This window comes from Schistocerca gregaria, chromosome 1, assembly GCF_023897955.1.
Source record: "Schistocerca gregaria isolate iqSchGreg1 chromosome 1, iqSchGreg1.2, whole genome shotgun sequence".
Lineage (NCBI taxonomy): Eukaryota > Metazoa > Arthropoda > Insecta > Orthoptera > Acrididae > Schistocerca > Schistocerca gregaria.
In genome coordinates this window covers 352,891,300-352,913,257 of record NC_064920.1, presented here as the reverse complement: position 1 = coordinate 352,913,257, position 21,958 = coordinate 352,891,300, and the positions used below count along the sequence as shown (strand labels likewise).

The 21,958-nt window shown below is 36.4% G+C and overlaps 1 protein-coding gene across 1 annotated transcript in view; it reads left to right on the top strand.

The window, feature by feature from the left end:
* The window catches only part of LOC126345497 (syndecan), a 153,608-nt gene extending 134,137 nt beyond the window's left edge, over positions 1–19,471 (top strand). The window contains exons 2-5 of the mRNA XM_050002107.1: positions 11,213–11,378; positions 12,307–12,380; positions 14,512–14,701; positions 16,327–19,471. Of these exons, the coding sequence (XP_049858064.1) occupies positions 11,213–11,378; positions 12,307–12,380; positions 14,512–14,701; positions 16,327–16,496 (600 nt within the window). The 3' untranslated portion in view covers positions 16,497–19,471. The remainder of the gene's footprint in view (positions 1–11,212; positions 11,379–12,306; positions 12,381–14,511; positions 14,702–16,326) is intronic.
* The last annotated feature ends 2,487 nt before the right edge of the window (positions 19,472–21,958 follow it).

The window sequence follows — 21,958 nt, the reverse complement described above, 5'->3', positions numbered from 1 at the left end:
TGCTAGTCTATCCACTATGAGTAACTACTGCAACCTACATCCTTCTGAATCTGCTTATTCTAGTCATCTCTTGGTGTCCCTCTACTATTTTTACCCCCCACAATTCCCTCCATTACTAAACTGGTGATCCTTTGATGTCTCAGATTGTGTCCTATTAACCGATCCCTTCTTTTGGTCAAATTGTGCTACAAATTCCTTGTCTCCCGAACTCAGTTCAGTACCTTCTCATTAGTTACGTGATCTACCCATCTAATCTTCAGCATTCTTCTCTAGCACCACATTCCAAAAGATTCTATTCTCTTTTCGCTTGCATACATAGCTACACTCCGTTCAGATACTTTCGGAAAGATTTCCTGACACACAAATCTGGGCTTGATGTCAACAAATATCACTTCTTCAGAAACACTTTCCTTGCCATTGCCACTTTACATTTTATATCTCTCTGCTTCGACCAATAGAGGATATTTTTCTGCCCAAATAGCAAAACTCATCTACAACTTTGTGTCTCATTTCCTAATCTATCTCCCTCAGCATCACCTGATTTAATTTTACTACATTCCATTTTCCCTTTTTGCTTTTGTTGATGTTCATATTATGTACTCCTATCAAGACACTGTTTATTCCGTTCAATTGCTCTTCCAGGTCCTTTGCTGTTTCCAACAGAGTTTCAATGTCATTGGCAAACCTCCAAGATTTTATTTCTTCCCCCTGGACTTCAAATTTTTCTTTTGTTTCGTTTACTGTTGGTCAATGTACAGACATCAGGGATAGGCTACAACCCTGTCTCACACCCTTCTCAACCACTGCTTCCCTTTTTATGCCCCTTGCTTTTTATAACTATAATCTGGCTTTTACACAATTTGTAAATAGCCTTTTGCTCCCTGTGCTTCACCCATACCACCTCTTGAATTTCGAATAGTGTTCAAGTCAACACTGTCAAAAGCTTTCTTTAAGTCTCATCATAGATTTGTCTTTCCTTAACCTTTGTTTTCTCTTAAATACAAACAGTTCTTCCTTGAGGTCAGCTTTTGTCAGTTTTTTCTGTTCTTCTGTAAAGGATGCATGTTAGTATTTTGCACCTGTTACTTATTAAACTGGCAACGTCCTTGCCGCAGTGGATACACCGATTCCTGTGAGATCACCGAAGTTAAGCGCTGTTGGGCGTGGCCTGCGCTTGGATGGGTGACCATCCAGCCGCCATGCGTTGTTGCCATTGTTCACAGTGCACTCAGCCTCATGATGCCAATTGAGGAGCTACTCGACCAAATAGTAGTGGCTTCGGTCAAGAATACCATCTTACGAAACGGGAGAACGGTGTGCTGACCCCACGCCCCTCCTATCCGCATCCGCCACTGAAGGATGACACGGCGGTCGGATGGTCCGGGTAGGCCACTCGTGGCCTGAAGACGGAGTGCTTATTTACTTATTAAACGGATAGTTTGGTAGTTTTAACACCTGCTAGCACCTGCTTTCTTTGGAATTATTATACTCTTCTTGAAGTCTGAGTGTATTTTGCCTGTCTCGTACATCTTGTACACCAGATGGAAGAGTTTTGTCTTGGTTGGCTCTCCCAAGGCTATCGGTAGCTCTGATGGACTGGTGTCCACTCCTGGGGCCTTGTTTAGACATAGGTCTTTCAGTGCTCTCTCAAATTCTTCACACGGTATCATATCTCCCATCTCATTTTCATCTACGACCTCCCTCATTTCTGTAATATTGCCCTCAAGCAAATCTTCCTTGAATAGATCCTCCGTATACTCCTTCCACCTTTCTGCTTTCCCTTCTACGCTTAGAACTGGTTTTCCATGTGAGACTTTTATTTCCTCCAAAGGTCTCTTCAATTTTCCTGTAGACAGTGTCTGTCTTTCCCCTAGTGATAAATGTTTCTAAATCCTTACATTTATAACAAAGAAAACAGTTATTGACAAAATTATTTAATTGTATAGATAAAATATTATCTATCCAATTAAATAAATCCTTACATTGCCCTGTAGACATTCCTGCTTAACCACTTTGTATTTCCTGTCAGTCTCTCTCTCTCTCTCTCTCTCTCTCTCTCTCTCTCTCTCTCTCTCTGTCTCTCTCTCTCTCTGTCTCTCTCTCTCTTGCTCTCTTGTTAAAGACTTCATATTCCCTTTCACCTGCTTAATTTACTGCATTTTTATATTTTCTCCTTTCATCAGTTAAATTGAATACCTCTGCTATTACACAACAATTTATACTAGCCCTCACTGTTTTACCTACTTGAGGCTCTGTTGCCTACACTATTTAATCTCTTGAAGTTACCTATTCTTCTTCTGCTACTGTCAATTGTTCCCTAATCCTCCCTCTGAAACTCTCTACAACCTCTGGTTCATTCAGCTTACCAGGACCGATCTCCTTAAATTCCTACCTTTTTGCAGTTTCCTCAGGTTCAGTCTACAGTTCATAACAAATAGATTGTGGTCAGAGTCCGCATCTGCCCCTGGAAATGTCTTACAATTTAAAATCTGGTTCCGAAATCTCTGGCTTACCATTACATAATCAATCTTAAACCTTCCATTTTCTCCATGTCTCTTCCATGTATACAGCCTTCTTTCATGATTCTTAAACCAAGTGTCACCTATGATAAAATTATGCTCTGTGCAAAATTCTACCAAGCAGTGTCCTCGTTCATTCCTTCCCTTTCGTTTTCTACCTTAAATTCCAGTCCCCCCCTTCACAATCAAATTTTTGTGTACTCTATCCTATCTGAAAAATTTCTTTTATCTCATCATACACTTCTTCAATTTCATCTGCAAAGCTATCTAGCATATAAACTTGCACTACTGTTGTGATGTGGGCATCGTCTCTCTCTTGACTACAATAATGCATTCACTATGCTGTTCATAGTAGCTTATCCACATTCCTAGTTTTTATGCATTATTAGGTATATGCCTGCATTACCCATATTTGATTTTGTATTTGTAACTCTGTATTCACCTGGCTAGAAAGCCTATTCCTCCTGCCACCAAACTGCACTAATTCGCACTATATATAACTTTAACCTATCCGTTTCATTTTTTTTTTAATTTTTCATAGGACGCTGGTTTTGTTTCTCCTGATAACAACATCCTCCAGAGTAGTCACCACCTGGAGATCTGAATGGTGTTCTATTTTACGTCCAGAATATTTTACCCAAGAGGATTCCATCATTATTTAATCATACGGCAAGACCATTTTCATTGATGTTAAGAGGCCAGGTTAGTCAATTATCCAGGCTGCTGCCGCCCCCCCCCCCCCCCCTCTTCAGGAGCCACATGTTTCTCTCGACAGATACCCATTCATTGTGGTTGCATCTATGGTATGGCTGTCCACATTACTGAGGCACAAAAGCTGCCCGACAAATGGCGACGTCCATGGTTCATGGATTGGGGGGGGGGGGGGGGGGGATTAGATTAATTTATTTAAAATGTTTAAAACATTGCTTCGAAATTTCTTTTTCGGTTTTCTTTTGGTCAACATTTAACATTTGGATTATAGATCTTGAACTAATCTTATTTGTTACTGCAAAATGGACATTACTCTTCCAACTGATATTCCTAGGTCTTAATTATTTTATTTATGTTTAACCTCTGATTATACAATACGCCTCATTTGACCACTATAGCACTTCACTTGGAATGGTATTCCAGCCTTATAAATTTGATCAAAAAAAGTGCATGGTGACTACTTTAAAAAGGCTTTGACATCTACGTTTCCACTTTATCGATTCAATCTTAAAGTGGTCATGATTGATTTGATCCATGTTGCTTCGGTTCTCCCTCTTGCCCTAAAACTGGGCCTCCAACAGTGGTTTTCGTATTCTTCTATCTTTTATTTTCTTTGGATGTCTAAAACCTACTCTTCTCAATTCTGTCATTCAGCTTTTCTACTTCAGTTTCCTTCCAAACATATTTATTTCTCTCTCTGTCTCCCCTGGCCGCCTTAGGAGTTTCATGCTACTGGCTTGGATTCTACTGTCCCCTCTCATTGTCATTGGCGAGGCCTCTGAAGCATATGTCAGTATTGGTGTAAAGTACATCTTGCACAGCACTTCCTTACACTTCATTGACATTTCCCTTCCTCAAACAAAGTCCATGACACACTGATACAATGCATTGCTCTGATGTACTCTTTTGTTAATTTCCATCTTCATCCTTGCATTTGCATTAGCTCAGATTGAAGATACTTAAAGTAGTGTGTGTGTGTGTGTGTGTGTGTGTGTGTGTGTGTGTGTGCGCGTGTGCGCGTGCGCGTGTCGCTTCAAATGTGGGTCTGTGCATAACAGAAGCTTTTGTCATACATTGCTTGAACAGGTTAGGTTGTTTATTTTCCAGCTATCTTTCACTCTGAGATTGCCTGTGGACAATAACATATCCTTTCACAAAGTCAAGAAATGTTGCCACTTGATGTTTCCATACTCCCAATGCCTTTCTATCAATTGTCTTATAGTACAGACTGGGTCCACTTTTGATCTGCATTGTCAGAAATCATACTGCTCCTCTTCTAACTGATCTTTCACTTTTTCCTTCACTCTTCTTTCCAGTACCTTCTTCATTATTTTTGTTATATGTGATGTGAGTGTGATCGCTCGATAGTTGCCACATACTTTCATCTCCCTTCTAGAGCAATGGAATTATTATACCCTTTTACTTCTCTTCTGGCACTCGTTTCTGAGTCCATCTGTGTCTTAGCAGCCTATACGACATGTGTGTCCCAGTAGATCCAGATGCCTTTATCATTCTCACACTAATTTGATCAATCCCAGCTGCATTTCCTGTTTTCATTCTTCTAACTGCTAGGTACCCTTCTAACATTGTGATTTTTCTTTTTGCAGGTCCACATCCCCTATCTTTTTATTCTTTCAGGTCCAGGTTCCTCTGTCATACTTCTGTTCACTTCCCATTGCTATTTTTTACTATTTTTATCAGTTTGTCAAAGTAGTCTGTATACGTTTTCCTTATCTCGTCTGGTTGTATCATGGCTCTTACCTTCTCCCTTTATCAGCTTTGTGTAAGTGATTTCCTTCTGTCTGTTTCTTGTAATCCCATACAGCATCCTTTTACCTCCAGAAATGAAAGAGGAAGCTGGCTGGTAGAATTTTGCACAGAGCACAACTTAATCGTAGCTAACACTTGATTCAAGAATCATAAAAGAAGGTTGTATACATGGAAGAATCCTGGAGATACTAAAAGGTATCATATCGATTATATAATGGTAAGACAGAGATTCAGGAACCAGGTTTTAAATTGTAAGACATTTCCAGGGGCAGATGTGGACTCTGACCACAATCTATTGGTTATGACCTGTAGATTAAAACTGAAGAAACTGCAAAAAGGTGGGAATTTAAGGAGATGGGACCTGGATAAACTGAAAGAACCAGAGGTTGTACAGAGTTTCAGGGAGAGCATAAGGGAACAATTGACAGGAATGGGGGAAAGAAATACAGTAGAAGAAGAATGGGTAGCTTTGAGGGATGAAGTAGTGAAGGCAGCAGAGGATCGAGCAGGTGAAAAGATGAGGGCTAGTAGAAATCCTTGGGTAACGGAAGAAATATTGAATTTAATTGATGAAAGGAGAAAATGTAGAAATGCAATAAATGAAGCAGGCAAAAAGGAATACAAACGTCTCAAATATTAGATCGACAGGAAGTGCAAAATGGATAAGCAGGGATGGCTAGAGGACAAATGTAAAGATGTGGAGGCTTATCTCACTAGGGGTAAAATAGATACTGCCTACAGGAGAATTAAAGAGACCTTTGGAGATAAGAGAACGACTTGTATTAACATCAAGAGCTCAGATGGAAACCCAGTTCTAAGCAAAGAAGGGAAAGCAGAAAGGTGGAAGGAGTGTATAGAGGGCCTATACAAGGATGATGTACTTGAGGACAATATTATTGAAATGGAAGAGGATGTAGGTGAAGATTAAATGGGAGATATGATACTGCGTGAAGAGTTTGACAGAGCACTGAAAGACCTGAGTTGAAACAAGGCCGCCGGAGTGGACAACATTCCATTAGAACTACTGATGGCATTGGGAGAGCCAGTCCTGACAAAACTCTACCATCTGGTGAGCATCATGTGTGAGACAGGCGAAATACCCTCAGACTTCAAGAAGAATATAATAATTCCAATCTCAAAGAAAACAGGTGTTAACAGATGTAAAAATTACCGAACAATCAGTTTAATAAGCAATAGCTGCAAAATACTAACACGAATTCTTTACAGACGAATGGAAAAACTAGTAGAAGCCAACCTCGGGGAAGAGCAGTTTGGATTCCGTAGAAATACTGGAACACGTGAGGCAATACTGACCTTACGACATATCTTAGAAGAAAGATTAAGGAAAGGCAAACCTACGTTTCTAGCATTTGTAGACTTAGAGAAAGCTTTTGACAAAGTAGACTGGAATACTCTCTTTCAAATTGTAAAGGTGGCAGGGGTAAAATACAGGGAGCGAAAGGCTATTTACAATTTGTACAGAAACCAGATGGCAGTTATAAGAGTCGAGGGACATGAAAGGGAATCAGTGGTTGGGAAGGGAGTGAGACAGGGTTGTAGCCTCTCCCCGATGTTATTCAATCTGTATATTGAGCAAGCAGTAAAGGAAACAAAAGAAAAATTCGGAGTAGGTATTAAAATCCATGGAGAAGAAATAAAAACTTTGAGGTTCGTCGATGACATTGTAATTCTGTCAGAGACAGCAAAGGACTTGGAAGAGCAGTTGAATGGAATGGACAGTGTCTTGAGAGGAGTATATAAGATGAACATCAACAAAAGCAAAACGAGGATAATGGAATGTAGTCGAATTAAGTCAGGTGATGCTGAGGGAATTAGATTAGGAAATGAGACACTTAAAGTAGTAAAGGAGTTTTGCTATTTAGGAAGTAAAATAACTGATGACGGTCGAAGTAGAGAGGATATAAAATGTAGACTGGCAATGGCAAGGAAAGCGTTTCTGAAGAAGAGAAATTTGTTAACATCGAACATAGATTTATGTATCAGGAAGTCGTTTCTGAGAGTATTTGTTTGGAGTGTAGCCATGTATGGAAGTGAAACATGGACGATAACTAGTTTGGACAAGAAGAGAATAGAAGCTTTTGAAATGTGGTGCTACAGAAGAATGCTGAAGATTAGATGGGTAGATCACATAGCTAATGAGGAAGTATTGAATAGGATTGGGGAGAAGAGAAGTTTGTGGCACAACTTGACCAGAAGAAGGGATCGGTTGGTAGGACATGTCCTGAGGCATCAAGGGATCACCAGTTTAGTATTGGAGGGGAGCGTGGAGGGTAAAAATCGTAGAGGGAGACCTAGAGATGAATACACTAAGCAGATTCAGAAGGATGTGGGTTGCAGTAGGTACTGGGAGATGAAGAAGCTTGCACAGGATAGAGTAGCATGGAGAGCTGCATCAAACCAGTCTCAGGACTGAAGACAACAACAACATCCTTTTCCAACTCTTGTGTGAATTCCAACATTTCCACTTCCTTCCACTACCACTTTCTTACCTTTCTATTTGCTTTCCTGTTGTTTCCATTTCCTATCTTCCTTTTAGCCTCTGCTACATTCTACTCCTTGTTTCACCTGCTCACCATCATGTCTCTGTATCCTTCACCCTTCCAGACATTGTGCTGAAGATGTTCTCTGTAGAGCTTACAAATTCGTCTTTGAACTTACCTCATTTCTCTTTCATACTTCCACATCCAGTGTTTGGGATATTATTCTTAAGGAAACATTCTGAACTTTTCTTGTACCTTCATATCTTCTAGTTTTAACATTTTCGATTTTCTTTTCCCTTTCTGCCTTCCATTTGACCTGTCCTCATCTTTGCCACCACTAATCGATAGTCCTCATTAAAAACTTCTCTTGGGGTGCAATTACACCCATTAGTTGTCTGATTTTTGTTTTCTTCATTCTTCTCAACAATACCTTGTTACCTTTTGGCTATTTTTCTTCCTGAAGCATGTGTTGTCAACAATCAGATAATTTTTTTTCCCCAAAAATCAGCTAATTCTCTCCTTTCTCATTTTTCTCCATCTCTGTGAGGACTAATTATCTCTTCTTTCTTTACTGTTTCATTTCCCACCTGAGCATTTGAGTCACCCATTGCTATCGCTTCCACATCTGTAATTTCATTCTCTAATTTCTGTAGTAATTCCGTGATGTTTCCTTCTTTATTTCCTGGTGTACATAACTTGATGTAGTCCTTCACTCCATTACTTGTCGTTGCCCTTGTCATCATGTCACTTGCTTATTCCAATGCTTCCTTCTCGGTTTTACTATTATACCTAGAACATGTTTTCACCACTAGTCTACCACTCCAGTAAAGTCTGTATACTTTCCTCATTATCTTCTGCATTTTCCCTTCCACCTGACCTCATTAAACTCAAACATTTTTCCATTCTCCTTCTTCATGAAGTCATTCATCTCTTCTGCCTTCCCAGTTAGAATCATCACATTAACAATACCCACCACAAATGTTACAATAGGTATGCAAACAAAATTATTCTATAGCTGAAACTGCAATTTTACTTACATTGTTGTGCTTAGTGCACCAACATGGCAATCACAAAATTGCATTGATACTAACACTGTCTCAGGGCCAAGAGAAATTTTCACCTTGCCGTAATATAGCTGAAAGTAGTATGGATCTAACTAGAAAGACTGAATTTACAGAAGAGGCCAAAAACTGTTAGTGAAGAGAATTTTAATAACATTTTTTGGGACTTTGATATGTATGTAAATGCTTGACTTAGGTCATTCTGGTTAGCCTTGCAAAGTCAGTGATTGATATTTTTGTGTGTTTGGCAGCTCCTTACCAGCTGCTCATAGTAGAAACGCAAATGTTTGTTTTCATAACATCAAAATATGAACTGTGTGCATAATTGGCTTTTTATTGCCTTAACTAGGTTTGACATTAAAGGTTTATTACTACTACTACTACTATTGTTTTATGACTCTCAGAATTCAATGATGGCTTATTCTACATGAAAGGCCAGTATAGCTGAATTTCTAAACATAAGTATTCAATTTTGATAAGCAAACATTTTATGTTTTTTCCTAATGGAACCATACTGAGCTTTATTTTCCATATTCTTTGTCTTTGACCTGCAGCTCCCTCCCCCCCCCCCCCCCCTCCCCACCTTTCTAATCAAATAGTAGTTTCAAAAGTTGTGGTGGTGGTGGTAAGGAAGATAAGGGAACTGTGCGAATATGAATTCTTTGTTTTAGAAAGAAATGGTTGTTTACCATTTCTTTCCTCATACTCAACAATGTAGGAAAAGGTAGTGCTACTTCACATAAAGATGATATGATATGTTATGTTGCAGGCAGGCACAATTAAAAGAAACTTACACATAAGCTTTCGGCCACAGCCTTCATCAGAAAAAGAAAGGAAACACACACCATTAATTCACACAAGCAAGCACATTTCACGCACCCAACCACCAACTCCGGCAGCTCGGACCAAAATTTCCTCATATTCCATTATTTTAAGACTAATAGAATTGTTATGCTCACAAAAAACGCTGCACCTGTTTCTGCACATAATACGAAATTAGACTTGGCCTACAGTAATTGAACACATCACAATATCTGCTTCTATAACAAGAATGTAGATCTATTTTAATCACAATGCCCTAAGTGAACAGACACTATAAAAAATCATTATGTATTTGTTTGGATTACAATTAGAATAAAAATAATGGTAAAAATAATGTTATAAATGAAACACAGGGCGAAAAATAAAAATTAAGGTATTGGAATTGCACCAAACAGTTTTGCTTAGTTTTCAGCACTTGTTTACAAACTGGAAATGTCACATTTTCTGGTACACTTAATTGTGGATGCTGTTTCCAAAATTTAGAATTTCCAAAAATGCTGTAAAATATATTCAGGTTTAAAGGACAAATAAAAATTTATTTTTACATGGTCAGATGTGTGACACTGTGTGGAGAAGTAATTATTTTTTATGAAATTCTTGCCACTGAATGTTTTGAGAATGAATTTAGTTTGTCACCCTTATCAGAAGTATCACGTTAATTGAAATGTACATAAAATAATTAGGTAGGGAATTTCTGGAAATTACATTTACTGTAAATGTGTGCCTTTTTTTAAAAAATAGAAACTAAAATAAAAAATAAATAAATAAAATTAAAAAATTGTAGCAAAAATTCCAGAAAATATGTTGAAAAGTCATTTCACAAGAAATAGCTGATTTTCCACAAATACCATCTGAGTAAAATTTACAGTAAATGTAATTTTCGGAAATTCCCTACCTGTTGTTGTTGTTGTTGTTGTTCATGTGTGAAAACCACAACAACAACAGGTAGGGTATTTCCAGAAATTACATTTACTTTAAATTCTACTCAGATGGTATTTGTGAAAAATCAGCTATTTCTTGTGAAATGACTTCAAAATTTTCTGGATTTTTTGCTACAATTTTTTAATTTATTTTATTTATTTATTTACTTTTTGTTTTAGTTACTATTTTTTAAAAAGGCATAATCTTGAAGTATTTCCAGATAAATAACATTTTGCAAAGACAATGATTTTTTTATCTCAATCTAAGAAGGCAAGAAAATCTTAACATAATTCTTTATAGTGTTGTAGTTGTTTTTAAATGCTAAAAATAGTTTGCCATTTTGAATTATAAGTATGAGAGTGCACTGCAAGCTGTCAGCGACGTGCAGATGCAGGGAGCGTTAGGTGGGAGTGGTGGCTACCCTGCTGCTGCAGCAGCAGTATTGATTGATTGTGTTCCATTGAGGCTGCTCCAGAAGCTTGGAGGCTGACCAGCTGTAGCATCTCATCTGCCTGCTGGATGCTTCGTGGAGCTCTTGTTTTCAGCTGATAGACTTTTGAGCATCTAATGATGTATTTGTAATTAAAGAATATAAGAGAGTACTAGCTAATGCAGTTAATTGTTGTTACCACTCAGATAGATTACTGTAAGTACAAGGCATATTAAAGCACTGTTCTTTGTTAAAGTAATCAGCTTCTTAAAAATGGACTATTGCTTGGTATAAAATAATACATAATGGAAGCATTTATCACAATATATGTTAAAACATTTGCTTTTCATCATATACACAGACAGATCTGTCTCAGCTTGAATTGGATTCCTTATGTTTTTTTTTTTTTTTTTTAATTTTGGCACGGCTTTATTTTTCAGGAAAATGTAAGTGATGTGCCTTTTATTTTTGTTTCAGAGTGGCAATTTTTTAAATCCCAAAGATGACATATACATTGATGATGATACACTGGAAGGTTCTGGAGGAGGAAATGATGAGGTCAAAGATGATCTGGAATCAAGTGGGTCTGGAATGGGAGATGATGATGAAGATACCACCGAGGGATCAGGTGGTAGACCTCCTAGTGAGTTCAGATTGCAGCAGTTTTTGTTTCTTATTTTTTCCATCCATGTGTTTCATATTTTCTCTACCAATCTAGCTAGTTCACTTTGTAATATTGGTTGTCATTCATAGACAGTCTATAATACTTGTCTCAGAATTACTTCATTATGAAACTGTTCTTTACTGTTCCACTGTAAGATTCATGTTATATTTTAGACTATTTCAAGAGTAATTTTTTGCATGAGTGGTAAACCAACTGATGACTTTCTCTTGTATATGTTTGAAAATCTCATTAATTAAAAAATATGTACTGGTTCTCCATAGAAGTTGTGACCATACATACAAGAAATTAAGAAAGAGTCATTTGACTTTTTGTAACAGTTAATACTGAATGGACCACTTATTTGAAAATTTTTGTTATTTTACTCAAGATTTCTGTAAATGATCAGTTGGTAATTAATTCTGGTAGCCAAATGTGCCTTTTGAAACATGGCTGATAAGAAATGTTTCAAAACACAAAACACACAAATTTGGATGTAAATGTAGAGTTTCCCCTGTGGATAAAAAGTGAGTATACTTTTTGAAAGTGAATATAAAAAAGTAGTGTTGACATAGGATTCATAATAATGACTAATTTTGCTTGTGTTGTATTTATGGTAATCTCGCTTTGTAGCCCTTAATAATATACTGCAATGCACATAATAAATTCATGTGGTAAGGAATGCTACAGATAAAATAAACTCAAATCTTTCTTTATTTACCCTTAATTCTCCTTGTTTAGATAACAGTAGCAGAACATAATTTGTGAATGTGCATGATTAGTCAAATCATAAATTATGAATCTGTTCTTCAAATCATTAACATTTACTGCCTTCAGTTTCCAAAATCCGACTTTGGTTAGCATAAAAACGCACAAAATCATAATTAACTGATCTGTCTTTTTCTTTCAGTTGTAGGTACTCCACAGATACCTCAAGTACCTTCAAAACCAGTAGAAGAAAACATAGCCACCGTGACAAAAGTGGTATGTTTTTTTTTTTATGTAACTTACTTTTTGGTTCCTTGGTAAGACATTTATCTAATAAAATCAATGAGTTTACAACAAAGGATGTAGAAGTATTTTAGAACATAAAATTGCAGGCACTCCTACGGTAACAAAATCAGTCTCTAATATTGTGCACTTCAACACACGTTCAGCAGCAAATGAGACTTCAGCATTTATACTTGTAGTCTTATCACAACTATATCTTTTTATGTAATCTTTTGACAGATTCAATCTTTACATTCATATGCGTGCAGTATCGTGCATTGTTTGATGTAAGCTATGCAGAACCATTTGTAGACAGTACAGGAAAGGTGTCGTCCAGATATTAGAAAACATAAACATTCAATAACTTCAAAGAATATACAGCAACATACAAACACATGACACAATTTTTAGAAGGCAATGCATATAGGCTTTTTTACTTCATCCTTTGTTTTTCTTTTGTTCCTAAATACTAAATTAAGTCAGAAATCACTGAATTGTTGTTCTTCAGTAGAGCTGTCTTTTTCACCATTAGAAAGGTTTTTGAATAAAAATTTATCTAGTTATCTTCTTGTTTATGATTGGTGCAGGCTTTTTATTTATTCAGGTGCAGTAAAACTTTAGTTTCCTTTCTCATGTTTAGCACCTTCTGGGGAAGAACATATATCAAAGCCCTCGTGCAATCTCAAAACAAACAATAAAAATAAAAAACTCAAATGCAGAGAATCCATTACTTTAACAAGTGTGAATGGCCAAGGATAATATTATCAGATGCCCTCATCCTCGTCAGCATCAAAACTTACTTTTTGAGAATCCTTGATGTTGGCGTTCCATTCCATCCTATTCTGTTGATAACCTGTGTGGGTGTTTTGATCATTTGTTTTATGGTGTCCAGTGTTAATCAACTTTCAGTCTCCTTACACTAGTCTGCTTTCATTGCACAAAGTCAATGGCAGTTGTTTACCTGTTGTTACAGATATCACCCTGATGATGCCTCAAGTGGACACAAAACACTGTAATGGCATTATTTTAACATCTTGGACCATTTGTCTCAGTTTGATAATGATAGTAGGCACCATTATGTTTGGAAAAGTACACATCTGTTTCATGATTGCGGGAGTCACCATAATGCAAATTAATTATGTGAATCTTTGTGTATAATTTCATTTTGTGAAAACAGTATGTCACTGGCAGATTCAGAGTGATAATTCTAGTACAAACAGCATAACTCCAATATTTTCTAAAGCTCAAGAAGCATCTTTCATAGGTTGCATGGCAGAGCAGGCCCTGTTGAGACTCTTACATTTATGAATTGAACTTATATTTAATGTTCCTTACACACAGACATCCATACATACTACAGCAGACCTCATCAGCACATTTGTCAGCCATGTGGGCAATGGAATTTTTGTGTCTCCCATGTGTGCTCCCCTTTTTTAAGGGCATGATGCCGCTATCTTCTGTAGTGTGAGAAAAAGCTTCACTCATTTATGTTAATAACTGACAAGAAACTAACTGGCCAGAAAAGAAAAGGAGCTGCATGTGGTTGGCACTGCTTGCTCCCATCTGTCAAGTCAAATCAGGCAGCATTAAACAACTGTAATCTGTTTAAAATTAGATTGTATCTGATGTTATCATGACATGTATTGTCTGCAGTGAATCTCACAATGCTCTGCTCTCCACTGTGATAGAAAGTGGTGTTAAAGTCTCTTACAAAACCCACATAAAAATTTGAAATTTTGTATAGGGTACGGATGCTAGAATGTCTCCCTGCATGTCAAAGATATGTTCTTTATTATAATTTGGGCCATAGTTACAGTGATAGTTTTGAAACAAGTGAAAAAGTGAAATTTTACCATCTGCAAACAATTCAAAAATTATGTTTTGTCTCAAAAATGATGGAAAATGCTCTCTCTCTCTCTCTCTCTCTCTCTCTCTCTCTCTCTCTCTCTCTCTCTCACACACACACACACACACACACACACACACACACACACACACACACACTCACTTTCATTCCTCTCTGCATGCCTGACTTTGGTAAATAATGTATCAATGTTTGGTTGTCACAGGGCCAGTCTAAAATTATAAAAGAATAGTAATTAATTAATTTTCTATGTCACTTCAGAAACCTGTCGACACTCCGCCACAGAGTCCTGTAGAGGTCACTGGAGTTGGAAACGAGCCTCCTGAAAGCCCAGAAGAAGACAAGGAAGTACGAACTGAAATTGATGTGCACAAAGATCCGACGGTAGTCATGAACCCTAAGCAGGAAGACAGAGCAACATCCTTCTTTGCCCAACCGGGTATTTTAGCAGGTAAGTTCATCCATGTGCCTCTGTTATATGTAACAGAGAGAAATACAGCACTTGTTGCAAAGGAAATCTTAACAGACATTAAGAATAAAACATGGCAAGTAATTGTTATAGATCTAATGAAAGGAGATGTAAGCAACGGAAAATGTGAATGTATTGTTGAATTGCCATTACAATATGTACTTAAGCTTCACTTGACATTTATACTTCTTGCCATTACTTTCTCATTTAGCAACATTATCATTGCTGTGTCTTTGACGTTATGTTTTTGGTAACTGTCTGAACATTGCATTTTGTAAGCCAGCTGATTCAGTAACAGATAAAAATAGTATTTTATCAAAGACAAGTCAATTTTTCCAGTATTGTTAATTGATCTTTCCCCTGTATTATTATTCTCTAAAGTTTCTTCACAGACATGGCACACCTTTAGTCACTTCCATTTAGTAATCTATAAACTACAGAAGTCTCAAAAATGATTTGCAAGAAAGTTGTATTAATCTGACAGAGTAATACACACAAAATGAGGTTTCTTCTTCTTCTTCTTCTATCTTCTTCTTCTTCTTCTTCTATCTTCTTCTTCTTCTATCTTCTTCTTCTTCTTCTTCTTCTTCTTCTATCTTCTTCTTCTTCTTCTTTCCCCCCCCCCCCCCCCCCCCCCCCAGCCTGCTACCCTACAGTAAGTAGATGTACACAATCGGATAAAAAGTATCTGGTAACTTGTTGTGGGACATTAATATGGGATATGTCCACCCTTCACTTTTATGATGCCTTCACTCTACTGGGGACACTATACGATGTTGTAAAATGTATTCATATTCTTCCATATTTACGATTTTCTCAAGGAGACTTGTCCTAACCATGAAAAATGACCCCATACTGTAATGTCATCTCCTCTGTACTTCAGTATTGTCACTACTTGTGATGGCAGGTAATGTTATCCAGGCATTTGTTTCCAGTCATCCACTGTCCAGTAGATTACACCACTTGTGTGTTGCTTGGCATCAACTACAGAAATGTGTACTTTATGAGGCACTTGTCGACCATTGTACTCCATTCTTTTTAACTAATATACGCACTGTCATTGTGCTAGTGGCACCGCTGGTAGCAGTTTGGAATTCATGCAAGATTTTTTTTCTGTTAATTGTGTGCAGTTTTGACAACCACCCTCCATAATGCTTGATAGTTCATGAGGTATACCTGGTTTATTTTAGTTGTGATTGTTTAGGACTTCCCATTTCCACTTTACAATCACATCACCAACAGTCAACTTGGACTTGGAAGGAACGAAGTTTTCCTGATGGATTTGTCAGTGAGGTAACATCCAATGACTAGTCCATGTTTGAAGTCACTGAGCTCTCCTAAGTGACTCATTCTGTTGGTACTACTTTTCTACTGGTAATGCAAAGCTCCCTACCATCTTTTGTACTGGTGGATCAGCCTCTGTTGACATTTAATGGTCGCATTGCATGGAGATGTTGGGATACATTTGATTAGATAGTGTACATTCAAGAATCTGTATTGTTTTCATGTCATTTAAAGGCATTAATATTGTATTTTGTTAGTTAAATGTTTCATAATTCTGTAGTGTTGATTCAGTAATGAATTTTTTTTTTAATTTCTTCCCACAGCGGTGATTGGAGGTGCTGTTGTTGGTTTGCTGTGTGCTATACTAGTTGTGATGTTCATCGTGTACAGAATGCGGAAGAAGGATGAAGGTTCGTACGCTTTAGATGAGCCGAAGCGTTCACCAACTGTCAATTCGTACACCAAAAATTCCAACAGAGAATTTTATGCTTGAAGTGAATTTTAAATGACCATACTGGAAACGCATTGTTCCATAAAATTGATGGAATTGGTCTAATTCCATGAACCCAAATTTTTGGGGGGCGTATGAAGTTTAATGCATTTCCAAAGAAAAGAGCAAGAACTGTATTTATGGAAAGTGTTGAATGCAATTGCCAGTCACAACAGGACCATATGGAAATTACAGCCAACACAGTTTTTGAAATGATAGACTGAAGAAAGGTTTTGTGTAAATGAGTTTCTTTTAATATTATTTCAGAAGGTGGTAAAAGTGAGGAAATGGCACTGTTATTTTTGGTAAAAGTTATGTTTAGAATTAATTGATAAAACCTTTTATTTTTGTCTAGAGTGATACTTAAATTATGAAAGTGTGCTGCTCTCTTTTTACACCAACACAATTTGTCACATTATTAAAGGAACATATCATTTTATAATAATGCACACAGTATCAGTGTGAGAATTTTGTTGGTATATCCTACACTAATATTGAAGCTTATTTATTTTTATCTTATATAATGCCATTACCTCCTTTTACCAACTGCTGCAAGAAAATTTTCATAATGAAATGAATGCATCTCAGAATTGTACACAGTTCTGGCTTCAAGATGACCCAGTGGCTCTTTCCTATGTCTACATGAAATGTAGAAGAGACATTGCATTTTCATGTTGCAACATACCGTTTCTACTATGAATGTTAACTTATCTAGTGTTTTACAGCCTTTACAATTCAAGCACTGGGAATATATGTATATATTTTGTAAGCTGTTTGTGTAAAGGTTATCAAGTTTTAATGCTCACCAAAAAGGCCACTCACTGTGTTGTCATATAACATGCTGTTTCTATTCCTCTCCTGCCGCAAATTTATATCCTATTCGATGTTTCTTTTTGTACAACTGCACTCAGATTGATGCATTATTTAATTGTATGGTGTAGTAGTCTACTGTTCTGAAGACGTCCAGATGGGATTTGCATTCCAAAAGTTTTCTAGTAGGCAGTTCATATCTAAAATTGGATTACACATTTTATATGTAAAATGCTTAATCACCCATAATGTAAGTGTGCATGCATTTTGTAAATGAGAGGTTTTAGCACACCACTCTGATGGAAAAGTCAGGTCAAAAAATGCCCTTCAGTGCTAAAAAAAACTAAATTAAATTATATTAATTGATCCATTACCACCAGCGGTTTTAAAGATATTCTGAAACTTATTCTGCAAGCATATCTGGGAAGTTCACTTGTGGACCATGTTTCTAAAAGCACAACATTGTATTAGTCTTTACTTCTTGTATTTCACACAGGATTAGAACTACTGAAACATGACAAATTAAGAACACCAATAGTTGAAATTATGATCTAGCACCATAGTATGCATAAATACACATTTGAGTTTTCAGAGCTGAAGGTTTTTCTCACACTTTGATATGCTGAACCACAAAAGGGCAGCAGAGAACTGATAAAAAAAAAGCAGCACAGGGAAAGGTTAATGGTTTAAGACCCGCGCGTGTGCGTGTGCGTGTGCGTGTGCGTGTGCGTGTGCGTGTGCGTGTGCGTGCGTGTGTGTGTGTGTGTGTGTGTGTGTGTGTGTGTGTGTGTGTGTCCACAAGAAAGGGAACAGTCAGTACAGTATGCCACTAGTGTGTATTCTAGTGTGTCTGGTGCCACTTTGGTCCTGTTGACTGATGAGTTGGAGTGAATTAACCTTCCCATGTCTTCTTCATATTCTAAAGAAGAAGCTTTTGGTTTCTGAAACTCAAAATCAAGCACATGCTTTGTTTCCTGTTGGCTGGATCACAAGTTCAGCTTCTGGTGATTAAAAACTTCTTAATCTGTCTGTATTCAGTTTTGAACAAAATTTTATCACTTGTGTTTTCATCATCATTATTATTATTATTATTATTATTATTATTATTATTATTACTGCTATTATATTTTGAACTTTAGACTACTGTCATATGTTGTTACTGGGCATTGAAAATAAGAAATAAAAATGGCACCTGTATAAAGCCTTAGAGTTAGATATTTTTAACATTATTTTGCTTGTTTAATTACCATAGTTCAAGACTCGGACATTACAAACATAGAGATACATATGTTTATTACTAGTTTATTTCAAAATTAATTTTTTTGGAACATCACGTTGCTGATAATGTGTGTTCTTTCTGAAATAACATTGTGATCTGTATGTATATTTGTATGAATGTGTCTGCGTAAATACACATGATGAATTACAGTATGGCCGTACCAGTCAGTTTGCATCTTTAAAAATTCCTCAGCTACGTTATCCGGTTTACCTTATGGAAAAGTGGGTATGAATATTTCTGTCCCTATTATTAGACCTTTACAGGATAAAGACACGAAAGCATAACAGTAACCATGTTATGCAAATTTGAAATCTCACAAAATCCTCCAGACTTTTATTGTTTGAAAGAATGTATTTTCAGTGTCAAATGTTTGCCTGGTGTGATATGAATGATGCATTTATAATGTGATTTGTGTTGATTCCTAATACCTGCTGTTATACTGTAATGGCGATTTGGGTCCATTACTCAGTCTGAGTTCGAGATTATCATAAATAACAAGCACATTGTGCACTCTGTAATGTAAAATAATTTGGTTTAGTGTATGTTTTGAGATGAAAGTGGCTGTCAGTTTTAGGAGTCACTTTCATTTTAAATAACTCTGGATACTGCCTTCTTTTTGCCAATGAAAAAGTCTTCAGCATTACAAATTAAGGTTTTGAGCTCATTAATTTTCATAAAACTTTTTACTATGAGAAATTTGTTGCTTCTTTTAAAAATATGTCTTTTTTGTTTTGTTCTTGTTTTCCAAATCAGACCAAATTAAGTTAAAAGTAGGAAATTTTGTTCTGAATACTGTTATCATTTATATGCTGTGAGTAACACAAAGAAATGTACTATACTGTATAAATAATGTATTTATACTGTATAAATAAATTTTGATTTAAATTAAGGATTTTTCATCAGTATTTTTGTGACATGGTTGTTAATTCTGCATATATGAAAACTATTGGGAAAGACCGATTTATTGGGAAGAAGCCATTACTTTGAAAGTTGGTTTCATGCAGTTTTACTTGTTTCATTTGCAAAATTGTGCTAAAGATTATTTAACAGTGGCAATGGCGAACTCGGTGTCAACTGATCATCTTGACATAGACTGACTCATTACACTTCAAAACATACTTAATCTTTTTCTGCTAAGCAAGTACCTTTGACAAATAACAATGTGCATGTGTCTAACAATACCAAATTATTAATGGACATCCCTGGAAGCACTTCCATCAAAGCAGTATCTCAGTGGTATGTATATTTCATCTCACTTGCTTAGCTTTAGAGGTTTTCTCACAGTAGGAGATGGACAACATAACTTGTGAATAGAAGAAATACAAGTTATGGGTAACAGTGATTATGTATATGTATGTTGGGAAGAGAGGGCAAGAGGAGCAGGACTATGTTAAATTACTAGCAGATGAAAATGTGAAGAAGAAAAAGAAGGAAGAAGAAGAAGAAAGGAATGCTTGCAGCTAAGAAATATTAAAGAGGAAGAGGAAAAACATACCAGTACAAATACATTTTCCATGTGGATTAAAATGCTCAAATGAAAATGCCATTTATACATTCACTCTTTGAAATCTTACAATTCTTAATTAATGAAACATCTTCTGTCATCTGTCTAAATCAATCTGTTGTGTCGATAATTATGTTCTCTTGGAAAAATTACATTTTATGATAACAGTTCAAGTAATAATTAACAAAAAGAATACAAAAACTGATGATGAATAATTCAAACATTTCTGGAAGGGGGAAGAATAGTAGTGAGTGGAGGGGGGCTACAGTTTTAGATCCATACTCATTCCTTATACATGGAAACGACCTATCACTTTCTGTACATCAAGCACACACATATTTTCGTGTCACAATTGCTCTGGTTCAGTAGACAGTTATGGAGACACTTGCAGAATAATCAAAGTAACAAAAAATAACCCTGTCAAAGAACTCATCGATAATTTTGCAATTGTTTCTTTCATTTGTTGGTCATTAGTGATAGTTGGTTTTGTGCTCCATAGATCATTTTCATGATAAATGTGGAATGTTCCTGTTGAACAAAACATTGCATAAACAGTTTAAAAATATATGTATTTACAGGATTGTAATTGATAATCTTTTTCTATTAAAATGGTATAGAGTTATTTTCTAAGCAGAAATTACTTTAACCATTTCTACTACTTGTCAGACATTTCGTTTTCATGATCAGACAGTTGAAGGAATGTCATAGTTGTGTGTTTAATTCCTATCTGTACCGTCGTTAAGATTTCTCTGAGGTAAGTGTAATTTTTTCCCTTTATAATATTGTATTTGTGAATAGCTACATTAATCTCAAACTGCAGTGGACCGTTAATGACAAATTTCATGAATGAATAGGAAAGGGGAGGCGAGGCAAGGTGAAAGGGGTGCCTCACGCCTGGCCTCTGGTCCGGGGGAGGGGGGGGGGGGGGCTGCAAATCTAGAGGCCCTCAGTATTTGGAGGCTCTCCAGGATCAAACCACTGTAAATAAATTCCCAGACAAGGCCAAAATATGCTATGTAAATAAGAGGCAGTTGAAAGTGCAAGGACCTGTGCATGTGCAAATTATAAACATAGGTACATTCTTACCTAACATCAGGCTATGACTACTGTCAGTGGGTGTGTTCTGAAGTTTTAGAATTTTTGTAAAACATTACATGAGGCTTTAAAACCGTAGAATGATAACCAGTTGTCTGCTTGATGCAGTTATTCTACATGGATAATTATGCCATCAAGTAGGTGTACTAAAAATATAGTTTAAAAATACATGCAAAGGTGCAGTGAAAAGCAGCATATGAGAGGGGGTTTGTTTTTTTTAACTAAAGAATTAAATTCTAAGAATTACTTTTTCAAAGGTTAAGCATAATTATCACATGGTTTACTTTATGAACATTAAAATCCAACTAGATGCACTAGAGCAGAGTTATCTAAATTTAAGCATAAATGTTTACCAACTGTAGACATAAAGATTGACACCAGAGTTTCTAGACTTCATGCACCAGGACTAACCATAGGAAAAATGTTTCGTAATGGCTTTCTGCTGAGTGCACCCAATATTTAGTTACAGTCAGCACCTTAAAAAGTTGCTCTATTGTGGTTTCGGTGTCATACGTAAAAAAATACATCTTAACAACAGAGAAATTGTGAAATGATTTCATCCAGAACAGGAACGACATATTTATTAAAGATAGTAATGAAGGCAACCATATTGAACCTTACTATCATAAAATAATGATATAATTTATAAATTGTTATAAGACCAAATGAAGATAGTAGCTGCAGTGGGTGTTTGACTTCCCTTGGAAATTCTGTGAGGATATCTGTCAGAAAAGAGAGAACCCAAACAGTTGGCTCCCAAATAGGGTGACCATACGT